This window comes from Meles meles, chromosome 11 (genome assembly GCF_922984935.1).
Source record: "Meles meles chromosome 11, mMelMel3.1 paternal haplotype, whole genome shotgun sequence".
NCBI classification, from domain to species: Eukaryota; Metazoa; Chordata; class Mammalia; order Carnivora; family Mustelidae; genus Meles; species Meles meles.
The window spans coordinates 81,878,782-81,899,427 of NC_060076.1; the positions used below are offsets into that span (position 1 = coordinate 81,878,782).

The following is a 20,646-nucleotide window of genomic DNA, read 5'->3' on the forward strand; positions in this document are numbered from 1 at the left end:
ATTAAGTGTAGGCAAGGGATCATCATTGCCAGCCACAGCTTTTTATCCTAAAAGATTAGTGACTTAATCACAAGTATTTGACTTTGATCACAGTTTTTCTTTTTTTTTTCCCACTCCAGAAATTCTGAACTGGACAAGACCTCAAAGAGAAAAAAAACAAAACACCTTGACCAAGAAAATGTAGTGTCTGTCCTTTAGAAATGACTATAGCTAAACCATATAAAACAGGAGTTTTATTTAAAACAAACGTTTAAAATAAGCAATACTCACACAGTTAAAAAAAAAACCAAAAAACTGAAGAAAGGGAATATATCATAAAGCATCTTTCCATCCTTTCTATATAAACTGTCTGTATTCACGTTGTTTATCACATTTGTTTTGTTTTTGGTAATAATGTATTTGGGGGGGCCATAGCACATAAAGAACCCCCCCATTCTTGTTTGTGACTCCACAGCATTCCATTGCCCGGGTATATCAAACTTCATTTTTCTAACTGGTAACTGTTGGTGACCGCTTAGTTATTTTTTTTTTTTCCAATCTCTGCTATTTCAAACACTACAGCAGTGACCAGGGAGGCCAAAGGTGCTTTTCCAGGCTATTACAGATCTGCAAGGACAGAGGCTTTTCTTGATAGCCTCTCCAGATACAACCAGTCAGCACATCAGGAACGCCCTTAAATGTTCCAGAAAGCTTCACGGCTGAATTTCCTCCCGGTCTCTGGCCTCTGAGCACCAAGTTGTGGTTACCACCTTCCTTCTGTTTTTATCTGAGGACTTCCGCACCCCCATTTGCTCCTTATAGCCCAGCTTCTCAGGTTGGTTTCTGGGTCACAGAGGCTTTTGATTTGGTGTGATGGTCTTTTCCCTACTTCCCTGTTACCTCTTTTGATTTGAAACTTCCGCCGTCGCTTCTGTGGCAGGTTCCTCGCCGGGGATGGGCTTGCAGTGGGCCCGGGCTCTTTTTTATTAAAAAAAAAAAAAAAAGTGTTTAATTTTTTTAATGCAAGAAAGATAAAGAAGGTGAGTGTTGCCTATCACCTTACCACCCAGAAATGCGGGGTAGACGTCAGCACGTGGATTTCCCATCTTCATATTGAATGTGGGAGTAGAATCATGTATGTGTGTGTGTGAAATCGTTTGTCTTTTGTATATATAATACCGATTCTACGTTTTGCATTTTTAAAAAGATTTTATTTATTTATTTGACACTTAGTGCAGAAGCAGGGGGTGGGGAGCGGCTGGCAGAGGGAGAGGGAGAAGCAGGCTCCCCGCTGAGCAGAGAGTCCAATGCAGCGGGCTCGATTCCAGGACCCTGGGATCATGACCTGAGCTGAAGGCAGAGGCTTAATCAACTGAGCCACCCAGATGCCCCTGAATTTTATATTAAAATTTTATAGGCATATTCTCTTGCTCCTAAAAGTCTTTGTATACACTATTTTAAATGGGTGATGTATTTGCATGAAACATAATTCACTTAATTTTATTAATTATTATAAATGGAGCTGCTGTGGACATCTTTATACACAGGATATAAACGACTTGGGTTGGCTCCCAAGGCATCTCAGCTGACCACTCTTTGCAGCCTTCTTTCTGGGATTATTCTTCCCCAATCTAGCCCCCCCCGGCCCCCCCAAATTACTTGCTTTTGACAAGACTGTTTTGAAAGCGAACTGGGGTTTCCTGCGTTAAGACTGGGTCAGGTTAGGGACGCCTGGGTGGCTCAGTTGGTTAAGCAGCTGCCTTCCGCTCAGGTCATGATCCCAGTGTCCGACTCAATCCCAGCGTCCTGGGATGGAGTCCCACATCGGGCTCTGTGCTCGGCAGGGAGCCTGCTTCTCTCTCTGTCTCTGTCTGCCTGTGCTTGCTCTCACTCTCTTTCCCTCTGACAAATAAATAAATAAAATCTTTAAAAAAAAAAAAAAAGACTGGGTCAGGTTAAAGGGCAGGAGAGTAGTTTAACTTTTATTGTGTCCTCTTCAGTCCTGGGAGCTTTATGTGTATTCTTCCATTTAATACTCAGAATGACCTTGGCTGAAGTAGTTCCATGTTCTTATTTTATGGGTGAGGGGATTAAGATTCAGACAGAATGAGTAACTTGTTCAAGGTCTCACAGCTAGTAGAGAACAGAGCCAGGATTTGAATCCTGGTATGCTTACCTCTAAAGCCTACATTCACTAGACAGACTTTTTGTAATTAGTTTGGATTTTAAAATAGTTTGGTTGAGGTCAAAGCAGTGGAGTGGTGTATGGTAAAATGGCTTTTTGGAACACAACACAAAAAACCTGACTTGCAGCGTTTGCCGATTTCTGTGGTGTGAATACTCCCATCATAGCCGATAGTTTAATGATCCCCTATCGAAATTCCTGGGTATTTGACAATCAAGGCAAGTGTAGATGCGTGGTTTCTTCAGGGATCCTGTGGGCCAAAGGTTTAGTCATTTCCTCATCCAGAGTCCTGGGTGTTCCTCACTGAGTTCTGGTTGGATAATTAAATAAAATTGAGGTCCTCATTTCTAAGCGAGGCAACTGTATATATCTACAAAGTCCTTCTAAAAATCAGATTTTCGTGGCGTCTTTAAAGCTCTCAAAGATTCAGTTACACACAGGCAACATATCTCCCCACCGCTGAGATTTATTTTTTGCACATGGCTCAGTGTTTGTGAGGGACTCTGGGAGTCCAGGCTTCCTCAGGGCACAGGAATCAAGATCAAAAGACAGGCTGGTGAGAAATTGTTAGGATGTGGTCAAAGATAAAAAGTTAATTCCCCGCGTCTGCGCTTTGTAGATTAAACTACCCTCGGACTATGTCATTAGAGCCTGCTACAAACATGGTTTTCATCGATGATGGAAATAGGTGGGTAGGGGAATGTGCAGGAGTTATTCCTAGGACTTTCAGGCACTACCAGGGGGAAAACCACTTAAGAAAATCCAAATGATTTAACAGTCATAGAGTAAACCATTTCCATTCCCAACAGTGATTTCAGGAAGGCAGCTGAATGCCCCAACATTTTCACCCATGGTCGCCCTGTGATGCCCGGGTCACTGTGGAAGCCATTAGTGGCCTGTTTCACATTGGGTGTGCGGTTGCCACACGGGGGACATTGGACTAGGAATCTCCAGAGGATATTAGTGACTAGGACAGGGGATCTGGGAGGGATCCGTACTCTGGTGCGAGTGATTCTTTGCTGGCAGGAAGAGCAGAGTTGGGCGGCCATCTTTGGACATTGCTCAGCCTTGGCTGGAGGATGGCCGGGCACGGTCCAACGTGTAGGGAACTCTCCATCCTCAGACTGGGGCAGGAGGTGGTCCCACCATGTGCATAATTAACAAAGAATGATGGTCCTCTCATTCTGAGCAGTCACCTTATTAAGAGAGGGGTTCAGTGAAGTCCAGTTGGATTTTTATTTTGAGGCTATTTCCTTCCCACATGCTGGCACAGGCAACGGGGGCAGTCGTAGTCTTTGGAGGCAAAGAAGAGCTGATTGTTTCCGCTGGGGGGTGGTGTGGGTGAACTGAGGTTTGTCCCGTTTTACCTTCCTTATGTGGCTCCACAACCGTGTTGAACCTTGCTGAGAGCATTTAGGCAGCTCTGTTCTTTTCAGATCCTTCTGTACATTGTCTGGACTCCCACAGAGTTGACTCAGGATGACTGCAACCTGCTTAGCATCATCGAAAAGGGGCTAATTAGCACCTGTTTTCTGGAAACTTCTGTCCACCTATTATACCCCCAATCTTGTTTTATTTGTTTGTTTTGCTTCTTGTTTTTAAGAGCTAGAAGTCAGGGTACAGTTGTAGGCATTGGCTCCAATACTCGAGTCTAGGACTTTATGGAGTGCATTTCCCACTTACTGCTTACCTCAGTGGTGTCTAAACTCTGCTGGGGAAGCTGAGCTCCGGCTGTACCTTGCTCCGTGAAGAATGAGTCCTTCCTCCCTGTGAATAGTCTGCATGTCTGATTTCCTAGATCATAGAAAAGCGCGGCCGTGTCATTGACTTTATTGCTTTTGTCCAGCCATGAGAAGCATTCGCATCTGCTTCCCGAATCCCTTATTAGTGCTAAATCCCCAAATGGACTAATTCCTTCCCTTCTTCAAAAACACTATATTTTGATAGTAGAAAATGCAGAGGGTTGGGTGTGGTGCTCCAACAGAGGGGAACAATCAAGGCCTGATTTCTGCTTGCGGAGTGCGTAGTCCAGTTGAAAGGGACGTGTAATCATTTGGGGGAATCAAATCTGCTCTGACTCTTGGCTCCCTGGCCCTTTTCATCATCTGGATGCCAGATAAAATACAGATGTTCTGAGCTAGGAACGCAGCACCAGACGATTTTCCTCTTGGCTTGCACTGCTTCTTAAATGCCTGAATGCCAGACAAACCCGTTTTCAGCCTTTGGGTCCAGCCATAATTCACAGAAGAGATCCCAGTCTGGAGTGAATGATTTTCTTCCCAGCAATGTCTCTGAAATTGGCCCGTGTTCTCCGTGGCCTTTGGCTGCTGGGTTTGTGATGGTCCCTGAGCTGCTTTTCCTTTAAGTCTCACATGTGCCACGGTCATGGTGGACGGTCGCCATGGATGTCCCTCCGCGGACCCAGCGAGAGCCTCTCTCCTGCCCGGGATCTTTCCCTTGCCCCGGCCCTTCGAAGTCGTATCCTGAGCGGATCTCCACTGTTGCTGCACCGAGATGACCTTTTTCACAAATCCTTGCCTCGAAATCAAACGGAGAGCATCTCTTGTTTTCCTGAGCATCTCTTCATAGAATGTGAGTCAGATTTTTCCAGCAGGAAGAGGGTTTTGTGTATTAACCCCCGGAGACACAGAGAGGTCATTGGCGTTTGTAACTACCTTGCAAGGAAGCCTGTGACTTTGGCTTCAGTGCGAGGAGGTCCATACGGAAGACACAGGTAGGAATGAGCAGACGCAAGCCTTTACTGTTAGACGGCAAGCTCCCACACCCTCCCGCCAGTCCCCATCAAAATCCCCACTTTCCCCATCTGTAGCTGGAGGGGGACATTTATTTTATTTTACTTGAGAGGCAGCATGAGCCCCTGGGGGAGGGGGAGGAAAAATCTCAGGCAGATTCCCCACTTAGCAAGGAGCCGGATTCCGGGCTCCATCTCCCAATCTGGAGATCATGACCTGAGCCGAAATCGAGAGTCTGTTGCTTAACTGAGAGAGCCGCCCAGGTGCCCTTGAAGGGGGACTTATAAAAGGCAAGCTTGAGTGATGCTAAGTTCTAATCAGCCGCCGGAAAGATCGGCTGTCTCAGCTTAAGTTCCAATACCTTAGGGTCGTTCTTCCTTGTGCAACAGAAAAAGCCCACCCTTGCCAGTCTTTCGCCTTTGCCTTAGGTAGTAGCTATTCTGAAATCTCTGAGACAGTGGTCGTTGGGCCATTCTCCTCCATGACTCCGTTTACCTGCTCCGAGCTCTCCCCCACCGGACAGGAACTCGCGGGCCACACCAAAGTTGCACTTTGGGTTTCCCTCCAGGTCAGATACCCACGAACCATAGCCTCCTCCCCTGTCCGACTCCAAGCTTTGGTTCACTTCCCTGCCTGCGTCTCTTTTGGGATATCCCAAAGGCAAGTGTTAAAGAGGGAGGGAAGGAGACAGGCAGAGAAGGTGGCTGGACACCTGCTCTCTCTCTCTCTCTCCTGCACATACCATTCCAGAATCTGCCTTCCACCTGGATCTGGGCAGGCCCCACACACGTTCCCTGCCGCAGCTGCTGTCCTTCCCGGCAGCTGCTGCACTGTTGGTGTCCAAAGCCGGTGCAGGTCTCACAGGCCGGGTGGCAGCGCTCACATTGTCCCAACTCTGGGTCGCCGTAGAAGCCAGGGCCACATCTCCTGACACAGGAGCCTTCTGCGGGAGAACACAGAGAGGGAGCATGGGGGTGGGCCCCTGGTGGGCTCGGCCGGGCGCCCTGTGCAAGGCTGGGTTCTAAACAGGCGGCGGGGAAACTCAGGAACGTTCTTTGTTTGCATTTGTTTATTTTTGCATTTGTTTTGCATTTGTTTTCTTTTTTGAAGAATTTATTTATTTATTTGACAGAGAGAGATCACAAGCAGGCAGAGAGGCAGACAGAGAGAGAGGAGGAAGCAGGCTCTCCGCTGAGCAGAGAGCCCGATAAGGGGCTCCATCCCAGAACCCTGAGACCATGACCTGAGCCGAAGGCAGAGGCTTAACCCACTGAGCCACCCAGGCACCCCTGTTTGCATTTGTTTTTAAATTTTATTTTATTTTATTTTATTTTATTTTATTTATTTGTCAGAGAGAAGGAGAGAGAGAGAGAGCACACAGGCAGGCAGAGGTGGAGAGAGAAGCAGGCTCCCTGCCGAGCAAGGAGACCATGCGGGACTCGATCCCAGGACCCTGGGATCATGACCCGAGCCGAAGGCAGCGGCTTAACCCACTGAGCCACCTAGGCGTCCCTGCATTTGTTTTTAAAGAAGTGAAGGGCATCTAGTAAAGAACTTTAAGATTCTCAGGGCCTTGGAGAAGCACGAATCAAACAAATCTCTGTATAGAACCACGGAGATCCATGTGGGCTGATCTGGCAAACATTCAGGAGCCTCTGGCTGGTAGTCCTTCCCCTGGAAGACCCCTAGGATGGTTCTTTCATAACCATCAGACCCAAACTGAAGACAAAGGATCTTGTTGGTCTTCAACAGGGCTTAGGGATACATAGTGTGGATTAAGCCTCCAGGAAGGAGTCATGGTTCTGAATATTCTAGGTGATTCATTCTAAGGCATTTACCTTCAACGTACCCCCCTCCCCTGCCCCCGTCACTCTTGCATCCATCAGCTTGGCGATGTCGGAAACTAATGAGGGACAGGCACTCTACTCCAGTAATAGAAGCAGAAGGAAGTAGTGCTGGCTAATGTTTATTTTCAAACCAAATTAAAATCCATCCTTGGACAAGAGGCTCAGGAAGAGTCTGAAACTGGTCAACAGAGTGCTCTCATTTCCGGGTGGGGCTCGGGAGCCTTGTCCTGCCTTTGTACCACACGCCTCTCAGGCTTACCCAGGAGAAAGAAGCCCTCCTCACACCAGTAGCACCGTTGCTGGTCACAGTTGCCGCAGTTGGTCTCACACGCTTTGCATTCGGATCCTTCCCTGTAGGTCTTCTCCGGACAGGTCTTGCAGCAGTGCTGTTCAAACCTGGGGGGGGGGGCGGAGTTTCCTCCATGAGGTACGTTGATTTGTTTCTCTTTACCACCAGAATTTAATATCCTGACATCTGTCTACATGTCATTTTTTTTTTAAAGATTTTATTTATTTATTTGACAGACAGAGATCACAAGTAGGCAGAGAAGCAGGCAGAGAGAGAGGAGGAAGCAGGTTCCCCGCTGAGCAGAGAGCCTGACATGGGGCTCGATCCCAGGATCCCGAGATCATGACCTGAGCCGAAGGCAGAGGCTTAACCCACTGAGCCACCCAGGCGCCCCCTACATGTCATTTTTAACAGGTATAGATATTTGGGTGTCAAGGACAAAAGCTTGGTCTTTGTGTGCTCACCAAACAGGTCATTAGCCACTTCCCTCTGGACCCTGAGGACCCAACATCAGGCCAGCTGTCAAGAGCTGGGGAGTAGGAAAGGGGTCCCAGCGTTTATGGAGTACTGATGGTGTGTGAAGTCCTTATTTCAACCTCCATGCCATTCCCAGATGGTAGCTATTATGTCTTTAATTCCTAGATAGGGGAACTGAGTCTTGAGGTAATGGGCTCAGAGTCCCATACATAGTCAAAGGCAGGCCTGGGATTTGAACATCTGTTCATTCTGTCACATGGCAATGGGAAGGGGAGGTGACGTGGAGGCCTCCCATCTCTGACTTGTAGAGCTGAATTGGGGAACTTTGGGAGTGTCTGTTAATCTGTGTTTCATTTAACCTAGTGCTCTGTGTCTCTCATTACCCAGGGAGTGATTCAGAGCTCACAAAGTACCTGGCTTCATCCTGGATTTTCTCACTCCCATTAAGGACATGGTCTCCACATGGATGTTTGGAAACAGCTCAGTGTTGAGTTCAAGTAACTTACCAAAACGTCTACTAGATTTTTTTTTCAATTATTTTTTTTTTAAAAGCTAGGTTGTTAATATTAAGAGTGAAGTGGCTTAGGTTTTATGTATTTATATTTTTAAGTATATTGTCCCTTCTCATTCTACAGTAGAATGTTGTATGTCATTTTTTTTAACTAATTTTTTTTTTCGTTTATTTGTTTATTTACAGCATAACAGTGTTCATTGTTTTGGCATCACACCCAGTGCTCCATGTAGTACGTGCCCTCCCTATTACCCACCACCTGGTTCCTCAACCTCCCTCCCCCCCCCCCCCGCCCCTTCAAAACCCTCTGGTTGTTTTTCAGAGTCCATAGTCTCTCATGGTTCATCTCCTCTTCCAGTTTCCCTCAACTCCCTCTCCTCTCCATCTCCCCATGTCCTCCATGTTATTTGTTATGCTCCACAAATAAGTGAGACCATATGATACTTGACTCTGTCTGCTTGACTTATTTCGCTCAGCATAATCTCTTCCAGTCCCGTCCATGTTGCTACAAAAGTTGGGTATTCGTCCTTTCTGATGGAGGCATAATACTCCATTGTGTATATGGACCACATCTTCCTTATCCATTCATCCGTTGAAGGGCATCTTGGTTCTTTCCACAGTTTGGTGACCGTAGCCATTGCTGCAATAAACATTGGGGTACAGATGGCCCTTCTTTTCACTACATCTGTATCTTTGGGGTAAATACCCAGCAGTGCAATTGCAGGGTCATAGGGAAGCTCTATTCTTAATTTCTTCAGGAGTCTCCACACTTAAACTAATTTTTTTAATTTAAATTTTTATTTATGTATTTATTTTTGAGAGAGACAGAGCATGCACACAAGTGGGGGAGGAGCAGAGTGAGAAGCAACCCCCCCCCCCCCAGCTGAGCAGGAAGCCCAATGTGACACTCTTGATCTCAGGACCTAGAGATCATGACCTGAGCCGAAGCAGACGCTTAGCACACTGAGCCAGTCAGGTACCCCAAATGTTGTATTCCAGACTCCACTGAATTAGGGGCCCATTTGAAGGGGGAGCGGGATCAAGCTGACCTTTGCCCTTTGGTGAATTTCATAGCATCAACGAAGTATCCAAGGAAAGCTTTGTATTTCTTCATTAGCACCTTCTATGATACAATGTTTTATTCACTATCTTCAAAGTTAGGAAACATTCTATAGGGTTACACTTATGTATTTCTGGAAACAAACATGGCGTCCTTTATCCAGGGGGGAAGTGGACTTCTTCATTCCCTGTATTTGTTTCTCCAAGGGTTTTATGGGACCCGCTCATCAGTGGCCAGTGGTGCACAGGCGCGGCTCACTGGGCTGGCTACAAGGTGGAACAGGGTCGGGACAGGGGAAGCAGGTGCAGGTGGAGGGCTGCGCGGTCCCGTCAGCTTGAGGAAGGACGCAGTTACACCAGAGGGATGTAGAGAATGAAGACCTAACAGGAGAATTCCTCACCTACATCTTTTTTTTTTCCCCTCACCCACTTCTGCATGGTGGTTATTTGAGTCTGAGTTCCCCTGCCTCGGTTCTTTGAGGAACATTCTGTGCCCCCGACCCTATGTCCTCACCAAAGAGTGTTTGCATGTCTGCTGTTCGTCTCTGCCCAATGTGGTCTGTGGCGGGCTGTGTGGTGGGTAAAGGCCAGCTATGAACATGCTGATGGCATGTTCTGATGGCTTTCTGCTACTTTACTTGTCTGCTCTACCCTGCAGCAATCATGTCTGGGGCCTGTTCTCCATCCCTCCTCCCCGTTAATGGAGCAATAATTTAAATCAGTGGGTCAGGAATGCGGAGACACAGACAGAGTTCATATAGAGAGCATCAGGCTACTCTACCAGAGTTGAATGAAAACTATAAACTTAGGTAATGATAAGGCTAACTGACTCTTTGCGATAAGCTTCAGCTTTCTGGGCTCCCCTCTCCCTCCCAAGCTCCTGACCTCTCTCAGCATCTTTTCTACCCACGACCATCCCTCGAAGGTGCTAGAGGCGAAAGGCAGTGTGGTAACAGGAGGAACCAGCCCACTTAAGTTGAGGTGACCTGAACCTGAACACCCTCCCCCCACCCCCGCGCCCCCGCTGGCTTGTGGGGCAACGTGAGGAAACCCACAGCCTCTCTGACCTTCAGGTCTCTTCCTCTGGAGAGTAACATCAATCTCATGTCCCTGGCCTGAGAGTTTGTGGAAAGGTGAAGAGAAGAACTGAGGGTGAGGCCATCACCCGGTTCTGTGTCGCAGGGAAGAATTACATAGTTTATGTATTATCTGGGTCTTCCTTCTCTTCTCCTCTGCCTTCTTTGCTTTTCTTCCAAGATAGGAACCAGTGTGCCCTAGGAGGCCGACTAGGAGAGGAAGAGGAGGCGACATGGAGACCTCCCGTCTTTGACTTGTAGTGTTGAATTGGAGAACTTTGGGAATGTCTGTTAATCTGTGTTTCACTTAACCTAGTGGTCTGTGTCTCTCATTACCCAGGGGGTGATTCAGAGCTCATAAAGTACCTGGCTTCATCCTGGATTTTCTGACTCCCATTAAGGCCAAGGTCTCTACGCAGATGTTTGGAAATAGCTTGCTTGGGATCGGGTCTGTCGTTAACGTTTGTCCATGAACTGCAGGGTCTGAAAACTGGTAACCCACAGCGAGATTCCTAGACACCAGTGACTTCCAGGACCAAGAAAAAGAGGGCCTCCTTTGGAGGCAAGAAAACAGCTGGGCTCTTATTGCTAAATCCAAGAATTGTTCATTAATAGCCTGACAGGGCACAGTCGCTTCTGGCTGCGCGGCCTCTTTGCTTTAATCACTGGATTGAGGATTAAGTCAGTATTGCTTGAACTGCAGAAAAGTTAGTGCCATGAAAAAATAAATGCCAGACTTACATGTAATACCCCGTAGTGCATGATGTACAGGTTCCTGGGTTATCTGGAAGAAAATTATAATAATGAGACATACTAATTACCAAGAGTTCATCATTTGGCAAATGGGCTCTGGAGAATTTGTGGCTTGAGACAAATAATGTTTTGGAGGTGTTTCATGAAAGGGACTCTCCAGAAATGATATTTGCACAGATTATACCATTTTTTTAAAAGATTTTATTTATTTGACAGAAATCACGAGTAGGCAGAGAGAGAGGAAGGGAAGCAGGCTCCCCGCCGAGCAGAGAGCCTGATGTGGGGCTCGATCCCAGGACCCTGGGATCATGACCTGAGCCGAAGGCGGAGGCTTTAACCCACTGAGCCACCCAGGCGCCCCCAGATTATACCATTTTTTAATTAATAGTGTGATGTGCTATGATTTAGTTTTCTCAAAGCTAATAGCGTAAAAGTCTCAGGAATGGTTGGTCCTGATTCTCAAGGAAGTAGAGTCCCAAGCTCCTTGGTCTTCAAACTGCAGATTGAGAAGCATCCAATTAAGCCCCTCCTGGCCTTTACCGAGGGAGAGGCAGCAAGCATGTCTACAAAGGCATATTTGGAAGAGGCAGCGGGCTCCTGACCTTGAATGGCAGGTTTTCCTTGAGCTACCCTAAATGCCGGCCAGTGTGAAGGAGTGTCATCTGGGAGGCTTCTTTGAAATCTGGACAATTTTTTTTTTCCAATACAGAATCTGCTTTGTTTCGGGTACTTCACAAACCTCTTGAAGATACTGTCCTGTACTCATTAAGTACAATGATTCAATGTGTCTCTGTTGGCTCCGAGAAGGACTCTCTCCTACAGCTTTCAGGGGACTTAATGAGAGTGCAAGGGCTTTGCGAATCGCTCAGTCAATTTTCTTTCCTCGTAACCCTCCCTGAAAGATGCCAGTTCCCAGATCCAGTTGTTAAGGGAATTCTATGATTCCCGCTGGCCGGTGATTCCAGTGACTCACGGAGTGACCTCCAGCAAGGTGTCTTTCCTACTCCAGTTCTGTTCTCGTCATTCTGAGAGGAGATGGACAAACAACCGCTCCTCTTGAGAATGTTCCTCTTGTACGTGAGGATCGTATGTGACCTTTAACTTTATCTAAACGAAACAAAATTTTGTCCTTTGAACTTTGTGCACAGCCTTCCTTTCTCATCTACTCTAGGCTCTATTTTGGTTTTCACAAAGTCTGCCCACTTGCTCAAATCTTTAGGCAAATGTTCATCCTGGGCTCTCTGAGGGGTGTTGCAAGACAATGCGACTGTGTATTACACATATGTGGCTGATGCCTTACACCAAAAGTTATTGAGGAAAAATTTCTGTAAGAGGCTCTGCCATTTAATCAGACATTGACAGAACCTTCTGGAAATAGCCTCGTGATGATGCAGCGGACAGGGTACTGACCTGGGAACTGGGCTATCTGTTTCTAGTTTGGGGTTTTAACCCTGGCTTAACTGCCTTGTGAACTTGCATGAATGTTCTGCCTTCTGGGTTCTGATTTCTGCAGGTGTAAAATGATCTGGTCAGAGAAGGTGGTTGCTAAGACTCTTCAAAAGGTAAAAATTCTGAAACTGAGTCTGGCAGGGGTTGGCGAGGATCTTGGGCCGGATTCATCCAGGCCCTGCCACAGGAAGCATTGAGCAAGAGTCAAGACAGCTAAGGACAGAGCCAGACCCTTCTGCAGGAGGCCAGGATACACTCACAGTAGGGAAATGGTTTTTGTGTCTGTTGTGTGAGGACGTGGTTTGTTACAGGCAACCAGACCGGAGCCGAACAGGGAAATGAACCATAAAGCAGGCTAGTTGCATGATAGGAGGAATCTGAAGCTAGAGGTGCCTTGAGAAAGAAAAGCTCATGGAAATTCTTAGAACTTTTGCAGATGGGCCTTTATGTCTCCACAGGCCATTTTAAGGGGGTGTGCAAAGGCCCTGGAGAACACTAGGGGTTCCACTGGATAAGTTTATTTCCTGCTGTGCATCTGTGTTCGCATCTGTATCCTTTTCCGTCTGTTCCTAAATAAGCGGCTACTACTTAACTCCCATTGGGCGGCTTACTTTTCCCTGCCTGCCTCTGATGAACATATTTGACTCTGACAGTTTTGCTAATTTGGCAAGGGCTGGGGAAATTCTAATCCTGTTCTCTAACGTTCTGGCCATCCCTCCCATCTAGGAATTTAATGAGTTTGCTCTCTGCTCCTTTAAGCAGGTCACTGATGAAAATGTTAAACAGAACCAAGCCTCGGAAACGTGCATACCAATGTAGTCTTGAGTCCAGGGACCTTTCCAGCCCAGATGCACGGTGAATTTGGTACCTTTACAGTAGTTTGCATAAATGAATAATGCATAGAACAGGAAATATGTCTTAGAACAGCTTATGAATGCCCATTAGTCTTTCTCATTACTACTGGTTATTCCGAAGAATAAGAATTATTTTTAAAAATTTTCCACCCCAGAAGATCCACAAGTCAGACGTAAGCTAAATGGATTTAGCTTGACCACCGAGAGGCAGCTGTTTGGGGATTAAGGAAAGGTAACGATCGCAAACCTAGAAGTTGACTCTAAGTCAAGCTGGCATTTGGATGGTAAGGAGGGTTGGCTTAAGGAGAAAGATGAATTTTCTGGGCTCTTCCAGTGTGTGTGTGTGTGTGTGTGTGTGTGTGGTGTGTTCGGGGGTTCGGGGTAGAAGAGTCCAAACAAGCTAGAATTGTAGAATTCTGTCTCGGAAGGTGGTGTTCCAAGTGGGGTGTTTAAATGGATCTGCTTACTTGGTGTTGTTAAACTTTAGAGCTGAGAGAACATAGTTCGAGAGGACATGGGGCAAGTTCAGTCAGAATTCAGAGACAGCCTCACACATTTGGAAAGAAAAAAAAAGCCTTCAGAAACAGTTACTGGTTTCCAGCAGCTCACATCCCCACCAAGGAGAATGTGTGTGAGGATGCCTCGTCAAGATGGCGGGACAGCCTGCCTTTCTTCAGGAAACTCATGTCTGTCGTCTCCTTTCTGTGGGGTAGGGTGGGCGGGACCACGGTGTCCCCTCTGTCTTTGTGATCCTCTGTGTCACTTTTCCATGGTTTCCTTAGTTTTATCGGAGTTGGGGCTCATGAGAAACTCAGGCTTGTCATGGAGGTGTTGACGGCTGCTCTCAACTCCGCCTTCAGTGGATACCTGACATTCTGCGCCGTGTTACTCTGTTCTTAGTAATGCCTGTAGCCTTCACCATTGCATGTGGATGGATCAGGGCCACATTAGGGGTTATGAGCATCTAACTTATAAAACGCACCGGGAAAGACAGATTTTTAAGCTTGAAATGGAACCAAATTTTCAAAATGCGTAGAGAAAAAGAATTTGTTGTTTATGGTTAACATAAACTTGGAGTCACACAATTAAAGATACACATAAGCTAAAATGACTCTAATTTGCTTTTTCTAAAATCTTACTGTATATTTATTTTTCATCTGAAGGAGACAAAAGATGGTTTTTTAAAGAATAATGCTTTATCATATAATAATCTAGATTGGCCAGAATTAGCCAGGGGTCAGGTATATTGTTGAAGGAGAATGGCCTCTTTGCAAAACCGTGGGGGAAAAGTTAATGTCAGAGTGTCTTTCAAGATTGATTTTTAGGTTTCTAGAACTTTCTTCCATACCCCAGGCCTCCCTCTACCACTGCCTGTTGAAACTGATCTGTTCTATGGTCCTTTACTGCACAGACCTACTGGTTACTGCCTAGGGTGCTTGTTAAACTTATGCTCTTGGGAGGCTGCTGGGTTCTCCCCTACCTCAGTCCCTCCTCGGCGCTGACTCATTAGGCTCCTTTTGCTTTGACCTCTTAGGCCACACCCATTAAGTGTTCCATAAAGCAGCACCTGCCTTATTGTAATTAATCACGCCCTGGATGCTGGCTTTTCCCACGACTTCAACCTTTTGGCTCATTTACCTTCCCAGTTGCAATCACCTATATTTTAGGTTTAACTAAATTTGGGGCTATGTATGCTTTCCCAGTGCTTCCCAACTTAGGCAGAGTATTGCCCCTTCTTCATAGGTCTCTAGCCCCAAATATTCTATAAGCTCCCTAATTACAGAATCTAAAGTAGCAATGTCCATACTGTTATGATTCACCCCATGGGTCTGAAAATTTAGCACGTGCCTGCAATGCATGTATGTGTGTGTGAATTATTTATGTGTGCTAGTGCATGAACGTTTTACATTTTAAAAATATGTAGAAGAAAGATAAAGTAGAAAATTTGATAATAAAATGATCGCAAAAACAAGTTCTGTCTTTTTCTCCAGGCCAGTGGGTTGCCTTGCGTACTTCTCTTGCGAGATGAGTAACTTAGGCCATACCAAACACAGTGCCAGCGCTGAGTTATAAATTCATATACTGACTTTCCAGAAATATGTTTTACATGTCATCGCTTAAAGTTGTGACTGGAAGGACTGGTCCTCTGATGGGCTCACACATCTGTGTGTATATAAGGACTTCCTGTGCTTGGCTTCCAGCCCTTCCATATTTATAGACAAACTTTATGATTCCAATTAACTTGTTCACCTGGCCTTTTGGGGGGGTGGGCAAATAAGTTAAAATATAGATATAAATGAATGCATTTGAATGATATGACTAGATTCCATTTTTCTCATCCTTCCATGACCCTCTATAGCTTTAGTATGTTAATGTGTTCCCCAGAGAAAACTTTCTGGATTGAGATAACCAGTGATTATGTCACTATGAAAGACAACATGAAAGTTTATCTGGTATAAATATGGTACATTCATGCACTGAAATTTTGTTTCTCAAGAATATTTAATGACACGGAAACCTTTTCATGACAGGCTATGTGAATAGGGAAGGTAATCCATTTCTAGATATGTATATATTATGTATGCATATCCATCTGTGTGTACAGAGAGGGCTATCAAAAGTAGAAGAAAAAGCTAGCATGTTATAGTAGTTACTTCTGATTTTATTTATGTGTATATATACATATTCCCATATTAATACATGTGTGCTATGGACTTAGTTAGAAAAAAAAATTCTATTAAGGAAAGAATGTGTGCACTCAGGTTATGAGCTCCAAGCATGATTTGTGCCACACATCTGGAAATGGGCTTCTCCACGGACCCCTCTCCCCAGAGACCTGGTCTTTTGGTCATGCTCTTCATTTCCGGTTGCTTTTCTGCATGCTTCCGTTTTCTCATCTTTCCATTTTGTTTCTCAGCAATTCCTAATGCTCCATCACCAGGGCAAGACAGATCTTCCACGGGACTTGGTTAAAACCATGGCAGATGTTTATACAAACTCCTTTTTAAAAATTCACTTTTAATTTGAGATATTTTTCTGATAGGATTCCGTAAAGGAGGCAGATCACTAGGAAATGAGCTTATTCTTGGCTCTGCCCCAAAAGTTGCCAACTGGATGAGGCACTATCATTGGGCCAAGCGTTCTTAAGCAATTCTCTTTATGGGCATCCATGGCCTTGTTGGAATGTCAGTGGAGTGTCTATCTCCTACTGAGATGTACTACTGTTCCCTTTGAGGGGAGAGACAATATTATAAGCAGCCAATACTTAAATTGTTTGGGGAGTTAATTAAGCACGTTGTCAATAATACATATTTCCCGGAGTAAATATGTACTAGTTATTGGATGACGCTGTACAAATCTGTAAGAGAGACACTGACAGTCTTCATTCCACACAAAAATAATGACTGGGTAAGAGATTTATAGGCCCACAGAGTGCAACTAATTATAGGCCCCAAAGAGCACTAAAAAGTATGTAATTCAGATAGGCCTTGTACTCAGAACTGCTTCATATAATTAATACTCACATACAGAACAGACCCTTTGACCAGCTTTGCCAAAACAGAAGATTTTTCTGGAAGATTCAATGGTGCTAGGATACAAAGTACTTGGTGAGGGAGACTGTTGATGATTTTCAATCATTTTGTCCTCACTGCTGTCCAAGGATAATGAATAAATATTTGAATTGGCAATAATGTAAATAGTACAGCTGACAACGGGGCACAACCCCCTGGAGGGACCAGTAGTAGAGAGACCAGAATAAATAATCTAAATCATTGTCTACAAATGTTGGCTAAAAAGAGGGCTGGGTTCTCTATTGGGCTCTAGTTTTTACCAAGTCCTCTGGTTCCAACAATGGAATATCCTAATAGGCAAGCTGTTTCTGGATTCCCATTCTTTTCTCAACCGACTAACAGGTGGAGGCGACGGCTGAGTGCCTATGACGATTGCTCACTACAGCTGTTTGTTCCCTCATTCCTTCATTCTGGGGCTTACATTTTGGCTTACATTTGGAAACAAGAAGGAACTTTAGATAATTATCATAATGTAAATAAGATGCAAATCTTCAATAAATGCACAAGACAGGTACTAAAATGCAAGCTCCTTGAGGACAGGTCATTTCATTTTGTTTTCCTGTACCTTGGTACCATGAGTATTTGCCTTGCACATAGCAGAAGCTCCAAAACTACACATGAATGAAGAAGAAAAACATATAAATAAGTACAGAAAATCAGATAAAGCCTTAGAGAGTGATGAGATGAGAATGGCGATGAGAGGTCTTGATTTAGATAGGTTTGTTGGAAAGAGAGCCTTTCAGGAATTGACCTTTGAGTGGAGATGGGAATGGTAACAAGGAGATAGCCATATGGGTTCTGAGGGCAGTGTTTCAGACAGAGGCTAAGAAAGCTTTGTCTGTTCAAGGAACACGGAAAATGTCAGTGGGGCTATAGTGGATAAAGAGAGGGAGAGAGTCAGGAGATAAGGCTAAAGTCATAGGCAGGGTCAGATCAAATATCATCTTATAGGCCAGGCTTAAGAGGTTTGCATTCAATCTAAAAGTAATGAGGAACATTATAAAAAATATCCAATGTGATCTGAATGTCTTAAAATGATCATTGTGGGTGCTGCATGGAAAATGACTTCTTTAACTCTGGAAATGGTTATATCCATTAAATCTTGCAAAACTCAGATTCCATGTAACACATTTGAGAAACACTCTTTTAAGGAATATACTGCAGGAGAAATGGTTAGGTGTAAAACTCAGACGATGGCTGCAGTAATGAAGATAAATCAGATTTGAGAGCAACTAAAAAGATAAAAATTGAGAAGATCAGATGATATGATGTGGGAGGTGAGGAAGTGGGATGGCTCCCTGGCTCTGGCTTGAGTACTTGGGTGGATGGAAAGGAGGAACAGTCAACAGGCGGATGGGTGTAGGAGCAATGAACAAATACTTAGCTGATCGTGTAGGAAGGTCCATACGCTGCTTTGGTGATTATGAGGAGTGTATACAGACAAGAAAGGCAATCCCTACCCTCAAGGAATTTGATGAGGAGACAGTAATTAGCAAAGCTAATTAGAGAAGAAACCACAGTGTGGCAAAATAGAGAATAGATAAACCTCTAATCTAGTATACCACAGAAATATTTGCTTGGGGCCTGAAAGAAACCAAGTTATGATTCTCTTTCTCTCTTGCCACTTAATTAGCCTTTATCTCTCTTTTTGAATAGAAAAATTCAGAGCATTTTTATTATTGTTAAGGTTGCCAATAAAATATAACACTGAAATGGGAACCAAAGGGCTACAGTTTCTGTGTAAGGATGAATGAAAAATAAAATTGACAGGAGAAGGGGACAGCAAAAAACATCATCCCAGTCTTAGCCTTGGCATTGAGTAGATTAAAAACCAGCAACAAAACCTCCTCTGAGAATGTATAACTATAACCTGAATCTCACCCAGGCTATGTGAATTCATGTTATCTGTGTGTTTGGGAACATCTCAAAAGGTAAATTCAATTTAAAGTAGTTCTAAGTAGATAGCATCCCAAGGCAATTGGTGGAAGCAAATGCAAATCCTCCCTAGAGAAATGTAATCTCAACTCTGACCACAAAGTATTTCCACAGGTAAATTTTAAAGGAAATTGGTCACAGTTTAAAAACAAGGAAATTAGGCACTCTGAGAGAAAGTTGGCAGAAATAACAGACATCAGAATCAGGCCCACAGAGACCACTAATCTTGAAATGATCTAACACAGATTATAAAAATAACAAATGTTTAATATTTTTAAAAGATTTTATTGATTTGAGATAGTGAAAGAGAAAGCATGAGGAGGGGGGGCAGAGGGAGAGGGAGAAGCAGGTTCCCCACTGAGGAGGGAGCCCGACTTAGGGCTTGATCCCAGGACCCTGTGATCATGACCTGAGCTGAAGGCAGATGCTTAACCAGCTGAGCCATCCAGGCACCCCCAAAGGTTTAATATTTTTAAAGAAATAAAAGAACATCTTGAAAACAGAAAAGTAACCATTGTGTGAAAAGAAGCAAATATAACCTTTATAAGTGAAAGACATAAAAATTCAAAATTAAAACTGAATGGACATATTAAACAATTGATTAGGCACAGCAGAAGGGGAATCAATGGTCTCAAAGATAGATACAAAGAAAAGATAGAAAATTCAGAGAGACAAAAAGGTAGAAAACAGGAAAGAACAGTAAGAGACAAGGAAGTTAGGATGGGAAGAATTAACATATGTCAAAGTTCCAAAAAGAAAGAATAGGGAAGAGGTGTATTTTAAAAAAAGAAAGAAAGAAAGAAAGAGAAAAGGAATGCCTGAGAATTTTCCAGAATTATTAAAAGATACCAATCATTGGTCCCAAGAACTAACCATATGTATTATTAAACATTCATTAAACATATATAAGCATAAACATATATATTATTATTTTTTAATCCACAAGAAGATCCATCATAGTGAAATAGCAGAATAACCAAAAAAACAGACAGCTCTTAGGCTGTGGAGAAGGATAAAGAGACACAGTCATAGTATGTAAGAAGGAAAATACTGTGAGAAGAGGACTTGGAAATTTGTTGTATCAAGCAGCATCAGTCATTTCAAAAGGACACTAAAACAGTGGCAGAAAGTTCTTCAGAATTCTGAGGAAGGACCTGAAATCATAAAATATAAGAGCCAGAAGGGAACTTAGACTTAGGCTTAGCTTAGATGTCATAAGAATATGAAGCATTTTTTAAAAAAGATTTTATTTATTTATTTGACAGAGATCACAAGCAGGCAGAGAGGCAGGCAGAGAGAGAGAGAGAGAGAGAGAGAGAAAGAGAGAGAGGAGGAAGCAGGCTCCCCGCTGAGCAGAGAGCCCGATGTGGGGCTCGATCCCAGGACCCCAGGATCATGACCAGAGCTGAAGGCAGAGGCTTTAACCCACTGAGCCACCTAGGCACCCCAAGAATATGAAGCATTTTTAAAAAAGATTTTATTTATTTGAGAGAGAGAGTGAGGGAGAGTACAAGTGTTGGGGAAGGGGCAGAGGGAGAGGGAGAGGCAGACTTCCCACTGAACAGGAAGCCCAATGTGGGGCTCAATCCCAGGGATCATGACCTGAGCCTGGGAGAACATGACCTGGGCTAAAGGGAGATGCTTAACCAACTGAGCCACACAGTCACCCATATTTGTTTCTCTTGAGTCCTGTAGTTCTTCTGGAAGAATCCATGTTTTCTTGTTTGGCTTTGTTTGAACTTCTGGTAAACTTTGTGTTGCTGCTGCAACTCTGGTCAGGTTGGGGTATGGTAAATGGTGAGTGATCTGCCATGGTCAGGAAATATATCTTACTCATCTCAGCAACCCTAGTCCTATGTGTTCTGCCCTCACACTATGGTTTCTTTCACAAATATATTTTGAGTCCT

The 20,646-nt window shown here is 44.4% G+C and overlaps 1 protein-coding gene across 2 annotated transcripts in view; it reads right to left on the bottom strand.

The window, feature by feature from the left end:
• PCSK5 (proprotein convertase subtilisin/kexin type 5) overlaps nucleotides 1–20,646 on the bottom strand; it is a 455,881-nt gene that overhangs the window by 39,325 nt on the left and 395,910 nt on the right. For both annotated transcript variants that reach the window (XM_046022868.1, XM_046022867.1), the window contains 4 exons: nucleotides 10,918–10,960; nucleotides 7,024–7,160; nucleotides 5,660–5,860; nucleotides 880–957 (listed from right to left, as the gene is read on the bottom strand). In XM_046022868.1, coding sequence (XP_045878824.1) covers nucleotides 880–957; nucleotides 5,660–5,860; nucleotides 7,024–7,160; nucleotides 10,918–10,960 — 459 coding nt within the window. The remainder of the gene's footprint in view (nucleotides 1–879; nucleotides 958–5,659; nucleotides 5,861–7,023; nucleotides 7,161–10,917; nucleotides 10,961–20,646) is intronic.